The sequence below is a fragment of the Dermatophagoides farinae genome, chromosome 8 (genome assembly GCF_024713945.1).
Source record: "Dermatophagoides farinae isolate YC_2012a chromosome 8, ASM2471394v1, whole genome shotgun sequence".
NCBI classification, from domain to species: Eukaryota; Metazoa; Arthropoda; class Arachnida; order Sarcoptiformes; family Pyroglyphidae; genus Dermatophagoides; species Dermatophagoides farinae.
The window spans coordinates 125,040-147,515 of NC_134684.1; the positions used below are offsets into that span (position 1 = coordinate 125,040).

Consider the following 22,476-nt stretch of genomic DNA (forward strand, 5'->3'; position numbering starts at 1 on the left):
TTGTTTTCATAATTTTTCATTTCTCCCAATTATTGTGCAAATTTGATAACTAAAACTATGGAAAATTTTATCACCGTCATCACTAAAATTCATCGACATCGTACGATGGTAGGATATTATGATCATCATCATCAACAAGAAGGTTATTATGAACTAAACCAATGATTCATTGGATTTTTTTTCGATCATTCTTACCCGATGGTGATAGCAATAAACTTTGATGATGGGTGAAACCCTCGTCTATCTATATGATGAATCCGGTTATTATAACCATAGGGCATATACTCATCATAAGATGACTCATCCTTGTCATCTATTTGAAATCGAGATCGAGATGATGATCATAATCTTGATTGACGAACTAACCAAATGAAATGATGATGATGGTGATGAGCACACACATAGAACAGGGAAAGAGACAATCTTTTTAACCTCGAAAGAAAAAGGCGAATCGATGTGATGTGATTTGATGTGATGTGGTATGAATATCTATATTTTTCAGGGCTTGGGTGTTGTACATTGAAATGTTGTAAATAAATAAACAAAAATCAAGAAATGAAGGCAAATTTTTCTTTTACTTTCTGGATTCATTTGAATTTTTCATAATAATAAAAAAAAAAAAATAAAAAATAAGGGAATGTCACGATGATGATATAATGTCTTTATTGCCATCGCATTATTTTCATTTTCAAAAAAACTTTCTGACTAAACAAACAAACAAAAACGGAAACACTAAATTTCCATTGGTAAAAGACACATGAATAATCAGATAAACCTGACCACTTGATTTTTTGTTCATCGTGGTGGTCTTTTGTCAAGGAAAGACAAACAAAAAAAACCAAATATTAATCATCATCATCATAATCATATGACTTGTGTGTTTATGGTTCAATAAAGAAAAAAAACCATTCATTATCCTGTAGATTATCTTGTCGATGGCCAATTTGTCTATTGGTTATTAGTAGTAATAGATCAGGTAACGTAATCATAAACATCGTGAATCTATCGGAATCTATCATCAAAGAATGAGTTGTTGAGTTACGAGAAAGAATTGAAAAGATCCATGGAGAAAAAGAGAAAAACAACAACAACACGGATACAATTCATCATCATAATGGATAATTCAATGCAATGTTTCATGTGTAAATAACCCACGCACGTGTTTATGTTTATGTGTGTGTTTTCGAACTTGTTTCATTGGAACGAGTTGTGTGTGATGATTACATTTGTTTTCTGATTATTACGATGGTAATGATGAAAATAAAACAAGTCTATGTTTAAGTGTGTTGTAGTTTGCTGTGATATAGGTCATGGTTGCTGATGCTCAATGGTTATTGTTTGATAGTAAAAAATAATTTCAGTCGGAACACACACACATACACCAATTAATTTCTTGACAAAAAAAAAATTATCAAATATCAAGAAAAGACAAGAGAGTGGAAAATGTTGAATCTTCATTCAGACTTTTGAATGATTGAAAAAATGTTTTAAAGTGACATTATCTCGATTATAAATTTACACAATTTCTAATTATATATTGATAAAGTCCCAACTCGAGAGAGAGAGAGATTCATATGGCACACATGATGCTTTGAATAATCAATATGTGTGTCAGCTTACACACACTTACGATATGGACGCCTTCAGCTTCCGATAGCCTCGATTTTCAATTCATTCATTCATTCAATTTAATTTCATTCACAAAAATTAAGAAATGGAAAAGTAGAGAAAAAAATCATCAATTTCACTTACCTTGCCTGCCAGCAAAGCCATCAAGATTTGTGCATGTGTGTGATCAAAACGTAATATTGCTTGTCATTAATTTACGCGTGGTGTTTTTTCTTCTCGATCTCGTAGGTGTGATCGGATGAATGTATGTATATATTTTATTTATTTCGATCGAAACATTATTTTTTACGTTCAGAAAAAAAATAATATACACCATGCGTATGTTAATGATAATAATAGGATTCCATTTGAATCAAATGTGGAAATTGAGAGATTATCATTATCGTCATTATTTCTGGGACTTGAATTAATGAATCAACAAATCCAACATTGAAAGAACAAGAACAAGAAGCGAAGAATCTCAAATTATTTGAAACAAAAAAAAAGGGTTGACATGAACAGGATGGAAAATTTTTTACTGCTTATATCGTTGTCGTTGTTGTCGTTGTTGTTGTGGGTGTCAAAAGAAAACGAATCATCATCATCCAATGAATAAATAAATCACCATCGAATGAAATGATTGATCCTCATCTCTGGAGAGAGTACCGTTTGTATGAGTGAGTTTTCATTTCAAAAAGCAAACAATTATGACGATTTCTCCATGCTAATCATATTCAATATAACGATATCTACGATATCTATGATTTAGAATAAAAACAAAACTATCCAGTTATCTGCTTTTCGATAGTACGCAATTTCATTCAGAAAAAAGCAGTTCACATCAAGTCGTTGAATTATTTATATGCGTGTTTGTGTGTTTTTTTCGTTTCATTCATAAAATCGAATGTAAATTAACTTGTGATTAACGATGGCGATATTATTATTATTAATGTGATTGAGAAATGAAAATATTTTCCAATTTTCTGCCGAGTTTTTCATTCATTTTCGATTCATTTCATATCCATGGCTTTTAAACTCAAACGAACGTCTGTGTCTGCTTCATTCATTGTTTTGTATAAACGTTCCAATCATTGTCACTAATATAGGATTAAGATTAAAAATGTAACCTATATATTGTGTGTGTACATGTGATAAACAATGATAACCACAGGCAAGAAGAAATAAATGACATGCTTTTTTACAATGCAATCTATCGAAATTCTTTCAGGCAAAAAACTTGTTACCAAATACCTTGGATTTTGAATGGTTTGTTTGTTTGTTTGTTTGTTTGTTCGTTCGTATCATCATCATCCAAATTGAACATTATTTCGAATGAAAATGAAATTGTAGAATTATGATTGTGCCTACGCACACACTCACCACTATAGAGTGTTGTTTCACGAAATGAAATGAAATGAAATTATTATTTGTTATTTGTTTTGAATAAATAATTACAAGAGATGTTGATGTTGGTAACGTTGGTTTTAATTTCAAAAACCACAACGTGTTTATCATGTTGGATTAATCTGGTTCCAGTCGATCCTTTGATTGAATCCAAAAATCTTGTTTTTTGTTGTTGTTTACGCTGTTGTCGCGGCGTACATAAAAAAATACCACCAACGCAAACAAAAAGAAAAAACAAAAAAAACGATGATGACAACAACACATATGTGTGGAGGATGAAGGAAAAAATGACAACAATCTAGTCATTTTTGAAAAAAACAATAAAAAAATATCAATAAAAATCATCAAAAATCATCAGCTTACACTTTGGGAAAAATTCCGGAAAAATCCAAACCGGAAAATTTACCATTCAAATTGATTCCTATAACTAATGGAAACGTTGCCGAAATATGTCTGAATGATTAATCTCATTTTCTCACCACACAAACATTCGTCATTTGGCAGCAGCATCATTTATCACCACACATACGATTGTATAACACATAGTCCATAATGATGATCGATTCGAATGCTCATCATCATTATCTGAAAACGATTATTGTAACAAAAAATTGTTTTTTACTCCCCACAACAAACAAACCAACAAACAAACAATCAGACAAACAATAATATCAATTTGTATGAATGAATAACATCAGTGTTGCTGTTGTTGTCGATTTCAAATCATCATCATCATCATCCGAACAATAGCACATTTCATCACATGATTGACCTTTGTGTGTCCAAAAAAGTGAAACCAATGTTTTCTCATCTCATTTTCATTTTCATTTTCATTCACAGAAAAAATGAATATAAAGCAAAATTTGCATTCTGCGTTCAACGGGTGAATCATAAGAAACAAATAAAAAATAAATCATGCTCAGTCTTTGTAAAAATTTCTGGATTATTTTTATTTGTTTGAAAAGGATGTCGTGTGTGTGTGTGTGTGTGTGTGTGTGTGTGTGACTGTGTCCGATATCAAAATGATGTTGATGACAACAAAACATAATGTTCATCATCATCATCATCATCATGATGATCGTTGGCCCCGGATAGACATGATGATGAATTGTTGTCATCGTTTGTCTCCATTGTTAATTGTTTGTATGTCTAAATATTTTTCTTCATTATGATCAACAGATGATGATGATGAACAAATTACAATATTTCCCAACAACAGGTAGGCGTTGGTTTTATTGCTCTCTATATTGATGATCATCTACATCTATGCTGTAGGTTCCAAAATTCTCATCACCACCACTATGAATAATTGAATAACTGTGTGTGTGTGTGTGTGTGTGTATGTGTGTGATTCTTTATGAAATTGTTTTTCTCCTTTTGTCATCATTGTTTGTTTGTTATAGCGTAGGTGGTGGTTTTTTTTCATCCATGCAAAATGCTAAAAGGAACTAGTTTTTGAATAAATAATGAAAATCTATACACTAATCTTTGATAATCACACAGTTCTTGAATTCATTTATGATGATGATGAATCTTGCTTTGTCGATGTTTGTCTGTTTGTTTTTGATGGCTACTATTGAAACTATTACTATGAATTGTATTCGTGTTTTTTGCATACGAATATTAGTTTTTATGGCCCATCAACACCGATTCATTACTGCATACACCCGCGCAAAAACATGCACTGATAACGGACCACAAGTGAAGTGAAGGTGTTCAATATATGACGACACATGGAATAAATATTAAAACAAACAATCATGTGATGAATCCATGATCTTAAGGTCACTCAGTTCATTATCTTGTGATGATTCATCAACATTTGTATTTTTTGTTTCGGTTGGGAAAGAAAAATCGGATAGCAATCTGGAATAATATGAAATTCGAATAAAATAATAGTCCATTCATATAAATAAATGTAAGGCACATTCTAGAATAACCCTTTTCTGATATTGAACTGACAATTGTTAACACAGTATTGCATCATTCACTGGCAATATCGACCAGTTTGATAAAGTTATTTTTCTATGATTCAATTCAAGGTGAGTGTGAAAATATTTTTATATAACACAGACGCAGACAAATACTTTGTTTATGTGTGTCCGGAACTAGGTGGAGCAATCGAATTTATTCGTGAAAAACAAAAAATTATTTACACATTTGCTGATGACATGTTCAAGCAATAGACGCGTGTTGGACTTGTTTATGTTATATGATCAAGTTGTTGTTGTCGACATTTCATGATTGCTTTTAGGAAAAAATAAAAACAAAACATGTAACCTGGAATCATCCAATGTCCAGTCTGAATAAATTGGAAGATTAGATAATGGCCCAGAATGAAAACTAATTATAGTAGAAAACCTTGAACCAATGATTACATCCATCCATCAGTGATAGTGATGTGTTGATTGATCGAACGCTGAGTTGCGTGGGTTGTAGAATCGATTATCGATAAGCTGGTGGCATTCCATCATCATAGTTATAATCAGCTAATGATAATCATCATGCTATCATCATCATGTCATGTTAATTATTTTTGCACAATTATTCAATCGATGGTCTACATTTATTTAATGATTATGAATTATGTATTGACAGGCAATCTGTTTATGCTATGATCTTGAATTAGTATTATGAATAATGAATAAATCAAATAAATCGATTGTTTCGAGGTCAATAAAGTTGCTCTTTTCAGGACGGAAATATATTTTTTTTCATTCAAAAACATTGGGATTGATTTTGAAAAAAATATCGATATTTAAATCATCGATAGTATTCGTCCTTCACCGCGCCTTTCTTCATGTGACTGCATGCATATTTGTAAACAACTGTGTGCACAGTGTGTTGTGTGTTGCAGCTGCTTTTTTGTTTACCAAAATTTCGTTGTTGCATCTGGCCCAAAAAAAATTTGGGTTTTTCTCCACATTTTTTAACACTTGATGACCATTAATATTTGTTTACATTCTATGTAATTATATTCGGGCAACAAAAAATGGAACCGGATCCCTGCTGGTGGACTAATGATGCATATTGGTCATATCGTTATTTGATAGCATTTCGGCTTGTAAAGGCAAAAACATAAACTTTTTTTATTCACTCAATCTGGCTAATGTTTTATACATTTTTTGCCAATTATCATTCAGAAACATTTAGATTTAATGGAATTTTTTCAATTTGTGATCAAACGAAGAACCACGAGACAGTCGCTGTGCCTTTTGTTTAAATTCTGCCTTACAAACCCTTGTTGATCGTGATCATAACAATTTGTGTTTGTGTGTTTTGTAGTGCTTTTTATTATTCAAATTATCCATCGGGTATCAAACATTCAATAAAGTGTTCATCATCACTGTGTGTGTGTGTTTTTTTTTATGAATCACAACCAAATTTTGCTTTTTTTTCTGGAATTCAACTATAATTGTGTTGTTCAATGTGAAATCAACGATATCTCAATGAAGAAAAAATATACCGCTGCCGCTACCGCTATTCAACAGTCATAATAAGAATAAGAATAACAAGAACCAACTTTTTTAACACACTCTCTCTCTCTCTCTCTCTCGCTTGAATCCTACTTTGTTCCCAAATTCACCAGAATTTATTCATCATGATCACATTGATCATGGATACCACTACTACTAGCATTGCCACTAGTAGTAGTAATGCTTACTAGGAGCATTATTGATTCTTGAATATTGTATATTGTATAAAAGGGCGCCACTACAATATTCATTCAACAAGTGTATCTGATCCAATCGATGATCATTATGATGATGAAAGAAGGAGGGAAAAGGAAAAAGTAGAAGTCGAGAAAAGGAGAAGAAGAAGGTGTTGTTCGAGGTGGGCATGTCTTTTTTTTTTTTTTTTTATTCAAATTCATTCATTCATGTTGTGTATGTTTTTGTCATTTTAAAAAATTTTGTAACCACACAAACATACAATACACGTTTTCTGGTTTCCAAAAAATAATCAAGAGGAACAAGAAGGCAGGCTAAAAGTTGTTTGATTTTCAAACAACGCGCCAAGTTTGTTATTTGTTACCAAGTTTTAATTGCATATGACGTCGATTTTTCGAAAAGTATGGCCGCATCAATCGACAATTCTCTCTCATTCATTTTGTTCAATCACTCAATTTTTACTGTCAGTCAAATCAAGTTCTCTCGTTGTAGCATCATCAACACAACCATCGACAATTTATATCAAACAAAAGAGCAGAGAAACATGCTGGTTATCTGAAAAATAGATAGATAGATTGTTGAAGATTGCTGTTTTGCTGTTCACTCTCATTCCATCAGTCAGTCTGCCTCAAGTCACACTCCATTCAACAAGATCGAAGTCGAAGACGAGAAGAAAATTGTAAATTGTCATCATCCTGGAGAATCACATAATTGCACAGAGAAAATTTTAAATTCTTACCGGGTTTTGTGTATGTGTTTTTTGTTTTTCGGATTTACTTTCTTTTTTCCGTTTGTTTGTTTGTTTGTTTATTTGCAAGATTGCAATCACACTCTATTGCTTATGTAGATAATTTTTTTACTTGTGAAATTTTTCTGTGCCTTTTGTGTTCTTTTCTCTGTTCATCACACACATACACACAAACAAATTCCGACCAATTATCCGAACTTGTTAAACGAAATTTTTGTTTTATGTGGAGAATACTCACTCGATCATATATCCCTAATTCAAGTGGCGATGGTGATATGATTGGAAATGGCGTTAAAACGAAAATAATTGATATGATGATATTATAGCAATGTAATGAAGGATCACACATCGAGCTAAAGCAAGCACGAAAAGTTGTCAAATTTTCATCATCATCATCATCATCATCATCATCGTTATTATAAAGAACTCGATTTCAATCAGAAGCATCATTTACAGACACAAAATAAAAGAAGAAGAAAAATCAAATCAAATATTTACCTAAAAAATCACCATCACTTTGGACAACAAAAACGACTTTTTTGTTTTTTGGTGGCTTCAAGTTTCATCAAAAAAAAAAAATTTAATTATATACCTGGTCCTCGAAAATTTAGCGAAGAAAAAAGAAATTGTCCCCTTGTTTGTTTATGTGATCATATATCGCACACCAATCAAGCAATCGAAAACGAGAGACGCGTGGTCTTTTATCAAGAGAAGCATCGAGAGAATTTTTCAAATACAAATAAGAAGAAAATGCATAACCGAAATGATTTAAAGGTCAGTTTGACATTATTAAAGGTGTCGAAAAATTGTTTTTTCTTTACAAACTAAAAAATTCAACCAAGCAACAAACAGCAGAGAAAATTATCATTGTTTTTGACAACAAACAAATCTTATATCTCGATCACAGCAGCAGAAGAATCTAGCCGAATGAAGATCGAATTTGATGAAGGTGAAGAAGAAGAAAAAGAATCCAAGTTCGTGACGACGACGACGACGACGATTCAACAAACATCACGTATTACGAGAAATCAACTGAATAACTTCTCGATGCATTTTTATTCTTCGCCACATATGACAAATGATGATCGTAGATCGATAATACAAAACGATATTATTAATAATCGTCTATTGTCATCATCATCATCATTATCAGATAATGGTGTTGATGATGACAATATTTCAATATCTACATCATCGTCGAATTTTTTAATAGATAATCACGGTAATGATCTCTTTATGAATAGTAATAATTCAACTACCACAGCAACAACAACAGATGGAACTGGAGTGATAAACAATATGACCAATAGTAATAATAACCAACAATCAATACAGCAAACAACTAATACTCATAACCATCATCATCATTCATTGGCTGATGATCTTTCATCGTCACCTTCCACGACCACCACCACGATCGGATATAATCACCCTAATCATCAGCAATCATCTATTCATCTAAATTCAAATCATCAAATGATAGGCCAACAACAACATCTGCAATCGCATCAAACATCATCATCATCCGCACAATCATCATCAGCATCAATGGCTAAATCATCATCGAATGGTGTCAAACGTGGGTCGTCATCAACTGCCACAAAATCGGGATCATATAAAAATGGATCGGGAAATAAATCCGGTGGGAGTTCTAGCAGTGGTGGTGGTGGTAAAAAAACCAAAGGAAGAGTTAAAATCAAAATGGAATTTATTGATAATAAATTACGACGATATACAACATTCTCGAAACGTAAGACTGGCATCATGAAAAAGGTTAGTTTTGTTTTTGCTTTACTTGATTATTGCATCTTTCAAGTTGTGTGAGTTGAATCAATGTTCTGCCATCAAGTATTTTTGTGCAATTGGCGAATGAATTGTGTGTGCGTGTGTGTGTGTGTTTGTGTTTGGTGGATACTTTTTGGTAAACAGTATCATCACACACTCGCAGACCCATTTTGGCAATAATATCTAAATTTGGCTTTTCTAAACTGACAAACAAGACTGACAATTTTTTTCTCGTCTTAGTTCCCAAAAATGTAAGACTTTTGATTCGATGCCAGAATTTTTCTGTACCGATTCTCTGAATAAAAAAAAAAGATCAAATGGTAATGAGAAGCAATTATGCCACTAAACATGATTTTTTTCCTTTTTATTATTCTGGTGGTGGTTTTCATGCACATTTCTCCATTTATCCATCATCAATCGAAATAGGAAAAAGAATCCAAATCTAAAATCTATTTTCTGTGTGTTTATTCATTGCAATTCAATTTATCGGCAAAAATAGATGATAACTTTATTCAACTTTTCGTGGCATGAAAATTTAAACCTATTACATTAGATGACGAGGTGATTATTTGGCGTGACTAAATAAATATCTTAGCCACACGCGCTCTCATCAGCTTGTGCGTCCTTTGACCTTTGATACGTTGAAATTTCTACAGGAATCTCTAATCTGATTATAATAACTCTAGGTTTCAGAAACAATCAAACAAAAACGTATTCATTACATAAAGGCTTTAGGAAATTTGTTTTTCTTTGAATAAATAATAATTATCTGCAAAACTTATTCAATTTATGCATATCGACCTCCATCGTCGTATGTATATGTATGCCAACGGCTAGTTCAATACCAAATTATCGTCGTCGTCGTCGTTGTTGTTGTTGTTGTTGTTGTCTTACGCCATACTTACGAGTTGGAAAAGCCTGTAGCTGTGTGTATTTTCATTAGAATTCTATATGTTTTTATTTGACTTTCTATTCACATGTGTGTGTCCATGACGCCTACACACACACAAATCCATCTGGCTGACTATATAACTTGACCTGGCTTTTTTAACAACAAAAAGGTTCATGGGATGTTCAGAGATGAATAAAGTGCACTTTTTTCTTTGCCCAATAGAAAAAACATTCTTTTTTAAGCGGAGGCGTCAAATGGCGGCAGCGATAAAGGGAAGGCAACACATCATCATCATCAATGATTGAATTGTTATGATCACCACACACACAAAAAAAAAATTGAGAAAAGAAAAGAATCGAATTGAATTTTGCAATCGCAATTTATTTTACAGCAACAACAACTAATAATGATGATGAATTTTCACTTTCCATTAATAATAATGAAAGCCTTGAATTTTGTTTGTTACAGTATTCCGTTTGTTGCGATCATGACGATCATCATCATTAGTTGTAAAGTGCTAATTAAGAAGAGAAAAGTTCCCATCTTGAATATCTTTGATTGGCATTTGATGATGGTGAATGGAATAAATTTTTTTATTGACTTGCAAAAAGAAAAAACTTGATTTTTATGATTGGTGGTAGATGTTGTTGTTATTCTTACTTTTCTTGTATTTGTTTTGTTTCAGGCTTATGAATTATCAACATTGACCGGAACACAGGTAATGTTGTTAGTGGCATCCGAAACTGGACATGTTTATACATTTGCAACACGTAAACTTCAACCGATGATTACATCGGATGCGGGTAAAGCACTTATACAAACATGTCTGAATTCACCTGATACAGGTGGAGCAGTGAATACTTCATCAAATAATCATCATCATCAGATACCGGATGTTATTACCACCAATGGCCATATATCAAGTGCTGCGCTCAATCGTAAGCTATTGGCACCCTACTACTAATTCAGGATTATTTATTTTGTTTCAATTTTCAGCGTCAAATGGACATCATCATCATGGTGGATCATCTACAACCACCGATGCAAATAGCGGTAGCGGTAATAGCGGTAATCATCATCACCAAAATAGTAGCAATAGTGCCAATTCATCATCAACCTCGTCATCATCGTCGTCGACTTCGATCACTTCAACAACGACCACATCGGCAACAACAGCCAATTCCAATAATAGTCAACAACGACAACAACAACAATCCAATGATCAACGTATGTCAGCCGCTGGTTTCGAAGAACCGGATCTTTCATATTCGGTCGATACACCACAATCATCAACGACGACAATCATTGATGATTGTTCACATCTTAATGATAAGGTAAGCTTTTTCTCCTTTCTCATTTCTCTTTTGTTCTCATAACACATTTATTGCGCCCTTAATTTCTGGTTTTTGGGTCGCGATTCGATCTGATCTGATCCGATCCGTAAAAATAACCAGAAATCTTTTCTAAATATTTTTTCACATCTTACCACACTGTATTTGTGTGTGTGTGTGTGTTTTGGTGTGTTTCTTCTTTCATTTCATATGTTTCATATACTTAACCCTTTTTGTTTCCACTTGCTGTGACAATTCACTGATTTTTATCGTCAACAACATAACATCCTGTTTAGTGTTCTTCACATCTTTTATGTAAACTTTAAATGTGGCAAATTGTAGTTTTATCGATTGGTTGGCTGGATTGATTGATTGATGAAGTTCATAGTGTTATTCATAGAATATTTGTTCCGTTATTAATGATGAGGAGTGTGTCTGTGTGTGTGTGTGTGTGCATGTGTTTTCGAAATTGTCAAGTGAGAGAAATTGAAAAATAAAAAAAAATTGGACATAATGAAGGTGAGAATTGCATCTTTGAATTTTTGAATGACGTTCCCATTATGTTATGGTATATTATCGTTTGAAAAGTGTATAAATCATGTTTGTTGCTCATTTATTACCATTGAGCCATTGTGATTGCGAAAAATCGAGAAAAATCAAATCAATATCATTAAATCAATCTTTACTCACACAATGCGGAAATTATTTTTCCAAGTGAAAATGAGATCTGCATTATGTGAGCGTAGGCGAGCAATGATTAAATCAATGAATCTGTATGTGTGTGTGTAATTTCGACAGGACAGGTTTAAACTTGTCCTTAGATTTGATTTGATCATTAATTCATTGATCTATTTTGCACAATTCAGCAATCTATTTGATATATTTGATAGTTCAATGTCAGTGTGTGTGTGTGTATTATTACTGTAATGGTTATGTGCATGCTACAAAATGATGTTAGCTAAATGGCAACCCTTTTTATTTAAATGAGATATATTCATGTACAACACATGAATAACAATGAATTGATTGAAGGTCGAGTATTGTCGTTGGCCAGTATTTTGGAGAAAGTTAGCCACAATAAAATGCATGGCTGCTCCTGTGATTGAAAAGTGAGAATCCATATTTTTTGCTCGAATGATTGGCTCCTCTTCTGGTTTCAATATCATCCATGATGATGTCAGTTGGTCTATTGTTCTATTGGCCATTGTGTTTGTGTGACAGATTTTCTTTTCAATTTCATTCAAAATTTGAAAAGAAACATTTAGCAACAGGTTGAAAAGTTGCATGTCTGGCAATACCTTTTGTAAACAATTCGATGATGGGATGGGGTATACAGTTAGAGAAAGTTTTTGTTTTCCGGATTCTAAGCATTTTGATTTTCATTGTTGTCATTGTGTGTGTGTGTGTTATTTGTCCATGTAATTAATAGGTAGATGAAGAGATGATTTGCATTAATTATGGTGAATATATATGGGGGTGAATCATTCAATTTCTTCATATAAATCCGGGTTGACCGGGTTTTTTCATTTGGAAAACTTTTTCCATGTGCATTGTGAGCAGATTTTCTCCCTCATTCATCCCTTTATTAATTGGTGGGCGTATGGATTTATGGTTATCATGACAAAAAAGCGTGGGATTTTCCATTTGCTTTTTGATATTAAGCAGGGATAATCCACAACATTTGTAAGCAACAAGTTATCTGAACCTGGTGACCTCGTTTTATAAAACTGTTTTTTTTATTGGAAAAAACAAAACCAGATCATCAGTTTCAAAGTTTTTTATTCGATCGATTTTTTTGCCAAACCCACAAATTTTTTTTCGGCCACATCCTACTCGACGACTATCTTGGATGATGATGAGATTGATATAATCCTCTCTCGCTCTCTTTCATCGTTTATGTTTGTGTGTGAATGCGGTTTCTTTCATTTTCTTTTTCTTCATTCAAGCACACACACACACAAGCAAACACGAAACTGCTGTTCACCTGTCAATGATGATTATCATCACGAAAAAGAAAGCGAGAGAAAAGGAAAAAACGGGCATTAGACACCATTGATTGGCTAGAATGATGGCGCCCTGTTCCTCCTTTCGTTTGATTTCAATTGCATGCACACACACACACAACATAGTAACATAGTCTGAGAAAAGATTATTATTATTATTAACGATCAACAAAAGCAAGTGATGAATAATATAAGCCACTAATGTCTCTCTATCACTATGATGATGACGATCCTATAATGGTTGAACTGCACACACACACCTAATGGTTGGTGATAAATCATGAGAAAAGGAAAAGTGATATTGCAAATGCATGATAAGAATTAGACAATGATCAAGAGAATATTTTTTTATTGCTTATTTTTGCCACGCGCTATTCTTTTTTTCTATCATTTCCGACTTTGGTTTTCCTATTTTTTTGAATATCAATTATAATTATGCTTAAAACATATGCTTGTCTGTCTGTCTGTCTATATGTAGCATTTATATGCTTCACCGGCTCCATCATCGGTTTCATCATTATCATCTGTAGGTGCTACAACATCATCATCATGTCCATCATCATCATCATCACCACCGATTCTTTTATCATCAATGATTATTGTTGGTGGTGGTAATGATTCACAATCACACAATCATCACCATCATCATCAACATCACTCAAGTCATCTTCATTCTATTCATCACCAACAACAACAACACTTTCATCAACCATCGCCTTTATCCCATCAACAACTGAATCACCATCATCAACATGGTGAACAACAAAATTCACACCTAATGTCTCATCATCATCATCATCTTCATCATCAATCGTCATATGATCATCATCAACCACAACAATCAATGATGGATAGTTATCATACAACAAATGGTGGCTATGCACACACAACAGGCAACAATTCCAATACAAATCCATCCAATGGTTTGACATCCTTATCGACTATTTCAAATTCTTCGTCATCTTCATCATCGTCGTCGTTTTTTCCTACCACCGGTGCATCACCACCACCGTTAACACCAAACGGTCTACTTAGTGGTCTTCATTCATTTTTGTTTTCAGATTCTGTCAACGGTTTGGTCGATACATTTGTTGTTGATTCGATGACCGGCGTTTCAGTTGTCGATGGTTTATCCACTACTAATGTTGTTGGTGGTGGACAAACAAATGGTGTTGAAAGTCCGAATGGATATTCTGCATCAACAAATGGTGGCACCAACACACCTGCGACTGCTTCATCATTACGTTTGCCGCCATTTTGTTCAATCTAAATGGACGAATAAATAAAAATGACATCAATCAATGAATATCTTTGATAAATGCCATAGATTTTCCATGTTTTACTTTCTTTGATTTTTGTTTTTTAGTTGAGTTTTCTATTTCTATTTTACACACATTCACACACTGGATGAATTGCATCGTTTTTGTTTGTTTTTTGGTCATTTCATCAGCACATTTCATATTCATATATATCATATACATCATATACATCATATTCAATAACATTTCAATTAACACCAACGCACAAACACCTGGGCCTCTGTAACTTATGAATTATTTTTTGGTTTGATTTGCCCATTCAAATTGTCTGTTCACATTTAATATGACGATCTCTTGTTTTACTTTTTATCTTATGTTTGTTTTTTGTATTTTGTATTTAAATCACGTTGCTATTCCATATTTATTAATATTAATAATTAATAATAATTGATAATTGATAATTGATAGTTTTATGCTACTAATTCTGTTCATAATCCAATCATCACCATCAAACAATATTCACATCTATAGAGACATGAGATGAAATTTGTTATTCTGTTTTTTTTCCGGTTTTATCTCTCTGTTTCCCTTGTTGTCGTGGTTGTATTTTTTTAGTTTCTTTTTCTACAACAAAATTTTTATTTCATTTTTTGTTTTTTTTCTGTTTGTTTTTCATTGTTGGCAATATCTTTTGGTGTTATGCAAATACTTTTTTTACACACAAATCAGAATCAGAATCATTTTTAAATAAAAAAAAATTATAATTGATTCGTGATTAGAAAGGCTGCTGCCATTGCTTCTTTCCACTATGCAGAGATATTTTTTTGCCCATCTCCATTAGCTTTGGTCCATTTTATATGCTGTGTTATGCTGCGCATTCATCATAAACATAATCGAAGAGGAGAAAAGAAGAAAAAAACAAACGCCTGTCAGATGATAATAATAATTTTGATAATTTTAACAGTCCATCATGTGTTACAGTTAATCTAATAATTATTTAAATTTAAATTTAAATGAAAAACAAGTTTGTCTTTTTCTTACATCAGTGTTGAATCTTGCCATTCGCTTGCACAAACATAGGTTATTATTATCATTTCAAAATTCTTCACCACACGGAAATTGAAACTAACCATTAAGCATACACTTGTCTATTCAAATTCAATTGTCAGTTCAATTCACAATCCAATCAATCGACAATAATTGCTCAGGCCATATTGATGCTGTTGAATAATTATTCTTCACTCACTGCCATAGTCGACGATTATGATTGACATTTCTTTCATTCATTGTGTATGTCTGTGTTTTTTATATTATTATTAAAAGACAATGTCCCGATTAGAGAGAGAGAGAGAGAGAGAGAGAGAGAGAGAGAGAGAGAGAGAGAGAGAGAGAGAGAGAGAGAGAGAGAGAGAGAGAGAGAGAGAGAGAGAGAGAGAGAGAGAGAGAGAGAGAGAGAGAGAGAGAGAGAGAGAGAGAGAGAGAGAGAGAGAGAGAGAGAGAGAGAGAGAGAGAGAGAGAGAGAGAGAGAGAGAGAGAGAGAGAGAGAGAGAGAGAGAAATAAAAACACTGAAAAATTGTTGCTGCTTGTCAAGCAAAACAGATGTTTACATTTTCTCAAGTTTGAAAATTGATAACAATAACAATTAGCCATTAACATCTACCAACCAAATGTACAAATACAAAGGCCTTTATGCTTCATTTTTTCTTTCTCTTTGGTTAATTGATTTTAACTTATTTTTAGCTGAAATGATCTAAATTGTATCATAATAATAATAATTCGTGTTTTTTGCATTCATGTGTCTTTTCTTCTCGCGGATCATCATCATTTATCATTTATGGTGCAAAATTGAGCAATTAGTGATGCCCATTTTTCACGGTTACCATGATGATGATGGTAATCGGATGATATGGTTTACCTGTAAATAATCATCATTATTCACTACATTACGAAAAAAAATTCGTGACTTTTGATCGTGATCATCATAAACTTTGTTATATAATAAAAAAAAATTCACGACCCTTTCACTAAACATATAGAGTGATGACATCATCATTATTATATCCATCCATTATCATCTCTCTCTCTCTCTCTAATCTTTGTTTACTCTAATATTTATGGCTTCCTGTATCCATTACCATCATCATCATCATCATCATCATCATCATCATCATCATCATCATCAGTATTGTTACAAAAAAACAATAATTTTTCATGATAATCGAAATTATTATTCACTCGCAATAAATTTCTTTAGTCATTCGACGACCATGGCCACAAAACATAATTGGTAATCATTAGTAAATCGATAAATAATGAATGGTGATGGTATGGCTAATTTAAAAGGCAAATTATCGGCATGAATAATTTGTGTGTGCATTGAGAATTGCAAATCCATTATGATTACGCTTTTTGAATATTTCTATATCATTCATACCGGAACCAAAATTCTAGATTTTTTTTTCGTTTTTTGTTGTTGTTTTTTGCACAGATAGGATTTTGATTTGTTTTTTCGATTTGGTGCTAGAATCCTTTTTTGGTTTTGTTACATGAATTGAATGTAGTGTTGGATTGGTGATGATCTCTATGATGAAAAATAAAAAAATTATCATTATTATTACTGGTTCATTGATCAAATTGACCATTATTTTGTAGAAAAAAGAGATTAGCATCATGTTCATATATTTCTTTCTCACAAATCTAAATCTTATTCAAAAAAGGTGTGTTAATTTATCAAAATCAATCAACCACCTGGTTAATGGTAAATGAAAATTGTTTTGTCTGTTTGTCGATTGGTGACTCGTTCGGTTTTTCTTTTCTTTTCTTTTTCTTATTCATCGGTCGATGATGATGATGATGATAATTATGATTCACGTCCGTCCAAAAACTGAACAACCAACCACGACCACAACTGATGCATACATTACCGATCATATGGAATCAAGTTGCCATAATGATCATAGGTTTCGAATAAAGAGGAATTTTGTTTTTCAAGACTGAATTATGCTGTGTGTGTGGGAAGACATTTACAATATGACTAACTATTTGTTATGGCGTCTATTCTGTTTGGTTATCATTACTCTATTTTTGGCTTGGGTTCAACAAAACAAAATAAATCATAATCGTCAAGGAAAGAAAGGATTGTAATGATCTGGCAATAATCATATGCAATCTTTATCTTTATTTTCTTCTGTGCTTCTTTTTCTCTTTTTTTTCATTCATTCAATGATTCAAATTGGATAATGTCTAAATCAACAATTGAAATGAAATTTGTTTACAAAAAAAAACCCACAATATTTTGATATTGTGATGAAAACGATAAATAATAAATAATAATAAGATAATAAAATTAATTAATTAAAATCATCCAATATCCAATAGATTGTATTAATTTTGTTTTTTCCAATTTTTCTCAAGAATATCTTCACTGGTTGTCTAACATTTGGCACAAATATGGCTTCCATGTTGAATCAACAACAAAATTCTTTCTTTATCAATGGGCAAGCAATCGATCGTTCAGAATTTGGAATTCTTGATGATATGGACGATGATGATGATGACGACGACGATGACGAGGATGAAGAAGATGAAGATGAGGACGATGAAGATGATTACGATGATGACGATGATGACGATGATGAGGATGCGGATGATATTGTAGCCAATACTACTGATTGTCTATTGCCAACATCTGCTAACAACAATTCGATAATATTCCAACAACACCAGCAGCAACAACAAAATCAACATCCTGAAGTAACTGCCGTATCATGGTCATCAAATCTGATGATGAATACACATTCGTTAACTAATTCGGATTGGAATCGTGCATCTAGTGGAACAAGTGGCAGCCATCATCATGTTTCGGATCGAATTAAAATGAATTTGAATCTTAAAATTCAACAAAAACAACAACAGCAGCAACAGCAACAACAACAACGATGCAAACAACAACAACAACCGTATGTCACAATTCGACAACAAACATCAACAAATTTTCCACATCAGCAATCACAATGTCAGATGCCACGTGTGCAATCGAATCGAAAAAATATCTCATCGTCCAATAAAACTAGCTCAACACCTAAAACTCGAAAAATTTCCAACAGCGCACATCTTATAAATGCAATGGATCAGTCACGTATGCTGGATTCGAATTCTATACTTGATTCTTGCTTTCCATTCAATGGTAAGAAAATGTTTTTCCAATAAATCTCTATGGATAACATCCATTTCCAACAGGATCATTGATCGAAACAAATCAATATAATTTGGATACCATTTTAAATACATCAAATTTAGCACAAAATAATGCAGATTTATTGTCACAATATTCGTTTGGATCTAATGATCATCATTCATTGTCAGTGCAGAATCCTAATCTACTTCTTTCTTCGACTTCTTCTTCTTCTTCTTCCAATAGTGGAAAAAAACATGTGCCACCATCGAATAAATCATCACTACCTAAATCCAATTCGAATCGTTTGACCAAATCAAAAGGTTTGATATAATCATTTTACTAATACAAAATGATTATCATCCTTTTTTTCACATTTATGATTTTAGTTGGAACTTTAAAAAACATTTCTGACCCTATGATGATGATGTCTACAGCCATGGCAACAACGGCAACGGCAACGGCATCATCGATGAACAGCAACAACAATAATAATAATCACGATCCGAATCGTTCAATGTTATTGTCAACATTATTTCAAAATAATTCTCTGGTTAACAATAATCGGAACGAATCTAATGTTAGTAATAACAACAACAATAATAATACCGGAAACGTGATTTCAACAGCTAACGCTGTGGCTGTTACATCAAAACAGCAGCAGATTCTTTCATCATCATCATCATCAATACAGCAAACAGTACCGACAACGATAACAATTGTGAATAATAACAATAATCTTCAACAACAACAGCAATTGTTAAAAGCAGCCAATTTGAATACAATTATCAATAATTTGACCAATAATAATAACAACACGACGACGGCTGTGACCGTATCGTCGCCATCAATGATTCATAATAACAATAACAACTGTGGAAACAATATTGCTCATCCTCGCCAGCATTCGGCCATCATTAATCCCAATATTCATCAAAATTTTATAAATCAACTTTCATCATCTTCATCTTCACCAACGACAACAACATTAAATAATATAATCATAACAACGACAATGATGCCCATCAATAATAATAACAATAATACGATCACATCATCCTCTTCATCCAATATACAAGATCAATTGGCAGCTATAGCGGCTCAACAATTTCTATCTTCAGGTATTAGTTTGTATAGTTATTTGTATTTACTTTTGTTATCAAGATCTTTCTTATTCATCATCTTATAGGCAATGTGATACTTTATCCACAACCAAAGATTACATCTAATAACAACAATTCAAATATAATGGATCCTGGAACCGGTGTTGTTGGTCAACCATTTATCGGTAAATCCGAATCATCAACGCTTTTAATACAACAACCATCTGTATCGGCTACTGGTTCAGTATCCGGACAATTATTCTATAATGCATTGGCTGGCCGTCTTCTTTATACGAATACGACCACAGCATCAACAAGCAATCACCCCGTTCCCTCATATAATATGCTGAATGATAATGCAATGTCAAAGACAGCTAATTGTGGACCTAATACAATTCAATTATCAACTCAAGATAGTGTTAATCTTTTGTTTGCCAACACTGGTGGAATGGCTCAGGTATGTATATGATTTTGATCATAGATATGTTGTGATTAATTAATTTCCATTAATTAATCTCCTCCATTCCCAACATCCACTAATAGTTGATAACACCATCAAACAATAATCAGCAATCTAGTCAGGTACAAACTTTGGGTTCATCATCGTTTTTATCAAATAGATCCAATCGGCTTGCAAAGAATGATTTTATTGCAATAAAGAATGAATTGAATGTCAATTGTCCATCATCTAGTTCATCAACGACAACACGGTTGACAACAATCAATGCAAAATGTACAGACAATAATGATCCATTTGATGCCGATAATTTGCTCAATAATAGTCAACTTGATCATCATGCTGCTCATGGTCCTCTTCCTCATCATCATCATCATCATAATAATAATTTGAGCCCAACACATTTTCATCATCATCAACAACAACAACAACATAATCATTCATCAAACATACAGTCAACACGAAATAATACTAATACTAATACTAATACTAATAACAATAACAAAAAACAACGAAAATAAAACTGTTTTATTATTATTCAAGAACAAGAAAAGAAGGGAATTTTTAAATTTATCATTTCTAAGGTTTTGTCCGACAACATTTGATCAATAGATTGACAGCGACAAACAATATAATACTGATAGCTAAATATATGGCATTGAATTTGAGCAATATTAATGGTTCATCAGTCAATTTTGGACCAATCAATAGCGGTGTGAACACTGTAGACAATCCTACACAGGAATATATTAATGCACTTGATCGATCAGTCATACGAAGATGATTTTCAGCAAAAGAAATCATTGCCGGCCACATAGCTGAATAACCATAGCCAAGTAATGCAGTAGCCAAATAGTTGGACAATTGTGAATCATGTGTCAGGTTAAGCCATATCAATGATATGATAAGGATGACATAGTGATATATGATAATAATATCCGGTTTCACACGAATCGATATGAATGCTGTCAATAGGCGACCAATAGTATATGCAGCGGCTAATGTTGCCAATACTGTAGCTGATTTGCTGGAAGTCATCACTGGTTTCCAATATTGGAACATTGTATCCGAAAAGAAAAAATATCCTTGTTCAGCCGATGTATATAACGCAATCATAAAAGCAACAAGAACTAGTTTAATTTTTCGATATTTTATCTTTGACATTGGTTCTTTCGAATCTATGGTCTCTGTCTTTTTCTCTTTTTCTCTTTCCATTGGTTTGTTGTATCGTCTCACAACGAATAAAATGGCCATTATTATTGGCACTATCATTTGCATGGATCCAATCAAAACGCACGGAATGATTAATGAATCTTGTCGTGATTTTACTGTCACTTGGGTTCCATTCTCGGGAATGCCTTGTACGAATTGCGACATAACACCTGCACTTGTAATTGATCCAAGGCCAAATACGAATTGTTGAGTTTGCATCACTGGTGCTTGATGTTTGGGCCACATTTCCACTAACCATACCGTATTGGAACTATCCCATGATCCGAGGCCAATTCCAATTACACTGGTCACTATAAATAAATTTCTTATCGAACCATAATATGGCATAAATGCAATCAGAAAAGCCGTCATCGATACCATTATGACCAGAACTAATTGTCGATTTAACCATTTGTATACGATTCCAGTCAACGCTCCAAGTATGTAACCAATTGCTGAAAAGCATCCAACATAATTCATTGTTTCTGATGGTACATTATAAATATAGCTCATATCCACTAATGTTGGCCACACTGCATTCATTGTTATGCCCTTTATAATGATATAATGATAATAATAATAATAATGGAACCATTGGACAAAATTGACAATTGACATTCGAACAAAAACGAAAAACGAAACTTACAAAAAAGAATTGATTTATCAATATAAACACCGTATAGATTATGTTCGTTGCACGTGTTTGATTTGCCATTTTTTCTTTTTCTGCTTTCGATGATGATTATGTTTCTGATGGATTCAACAAAATGAGCTCCATTGACGGACTCGAGGTTTTTGATTGTGTTCAAGACAAAATACCTAATAATC

At 32.9% G+C, this 22,476-nt stretch overlaps 2 protein-coding genes across 5 annotated transcripts; one reads left to right on the forward strand and one right to left on the reverse strand.

The window, feature by feature from the left end:
- The first annotated feature begins 5,838 nt into the window (after positions 1 to 5,838).
- Positions 5,839 to 20,989, forward strand: LOC124495399 (serum response factor blistered). Of its 4 annotated transcripts, none has more exons than XM_047058774.2 (9): positions 5,839 to 6,846; positions 8,676 to 9,204; positions 10,794 to 11,046; positions 11,105 to 11,442; positions 18,117 to 18,888; positions 18,942 to 19,199; positions 19,266 to 19,997; positions 20,066 to 20,436; positions 20,523 to 20,989. In XM_047058774.2, the coding sequence occupies exons 2-9, from the start codon at positions 8,731 to 8,733 to the stop codon at positions 20,955 to 20,957; spliced, it is 3,633 nt and encodes a 1,210-aa protein (XP_046914730.2). In that variant the 5' UTR covers positions 5,839 to 6,846; positions 8,676 to 8,730; the 3' UTR covers positions 20,958 to 20,989. The 4 variants fall into 4 exon arrangements, with proteins under 4 accessions (XP_046914730.2, XP_046914729.2, XP_046914728.2 ...); XM_047058773.2 differs by having other exon boundaries at positions 5,842 to 6,846; positions 8,645 to 9,204; XM_047058772.2 differs by lacking the exon at positions 5,839 to 6,846 and adding an exon at positions 6,862 to 8,205 and having other exon boundaries at positions 8,342 to 9,204.
- LOC124495506 (sodium-dependent glucose transporter 1) lies at positions 20,949 to 22,452 on the reverse strand. Its single transcript, XM_047058898.2, has 2 exons — positions 22,295 to 22,452; positions 20,949 to 22,200 (listed from the first exon to the last, which is right to left on the reverse strand). Exons 1-2 carry the CDS (start codon positions 22,361 to 22,363, stop codon positions 21,016 to 21,018), a joined length of 1,254 nt encoding a protein of 417 aa, XP_046914854.2. The 5' UTR covers positions 22,364 to 22,452; the 3' UTR covers positions 20,949 to 21,015.
- Positions 22,453 to 22,476: the final 24 nt, after the last annotated feature.

Bases quoted from the DNA above. Each gene is read 5' to 3' on its own strand.
- LOC124495399 (XM_047058772.2), top strand. From the start codon at position 8,359: ATGAAGATCGAATTTGATGAAGGTGAAGAAGAAGAAAAAGAATCCAAG. The intron at 9,205-10,793 runs GTTAGTTTTGTT...GTTTTGTTTCAG, and splicing joins AGACTGGCATCATGAAAAAG to GCTTATGAATTATCAACATT. The intron at 20,437-20,522 runs GTATGTATATGA...ATCCACTAATAG, and splicing joins ACACTGGTGGAATGGCTCAG to TTGATAACACCATCAAACAA.
- LOC124495506 (XM_047058898.2), bottom strand. From the start codon at position 22,363: ATGGCAAATCAAACACGTGCAACGAACATAATCTATACGGTGTTTATA. The intron at 22,201-22,294 runs GTAAGTTTCGTT...ATCATTATAAAG, and splicing joins TGATAAATCAATTCTTTTTT to GGCATAACAATGAATGCAGT.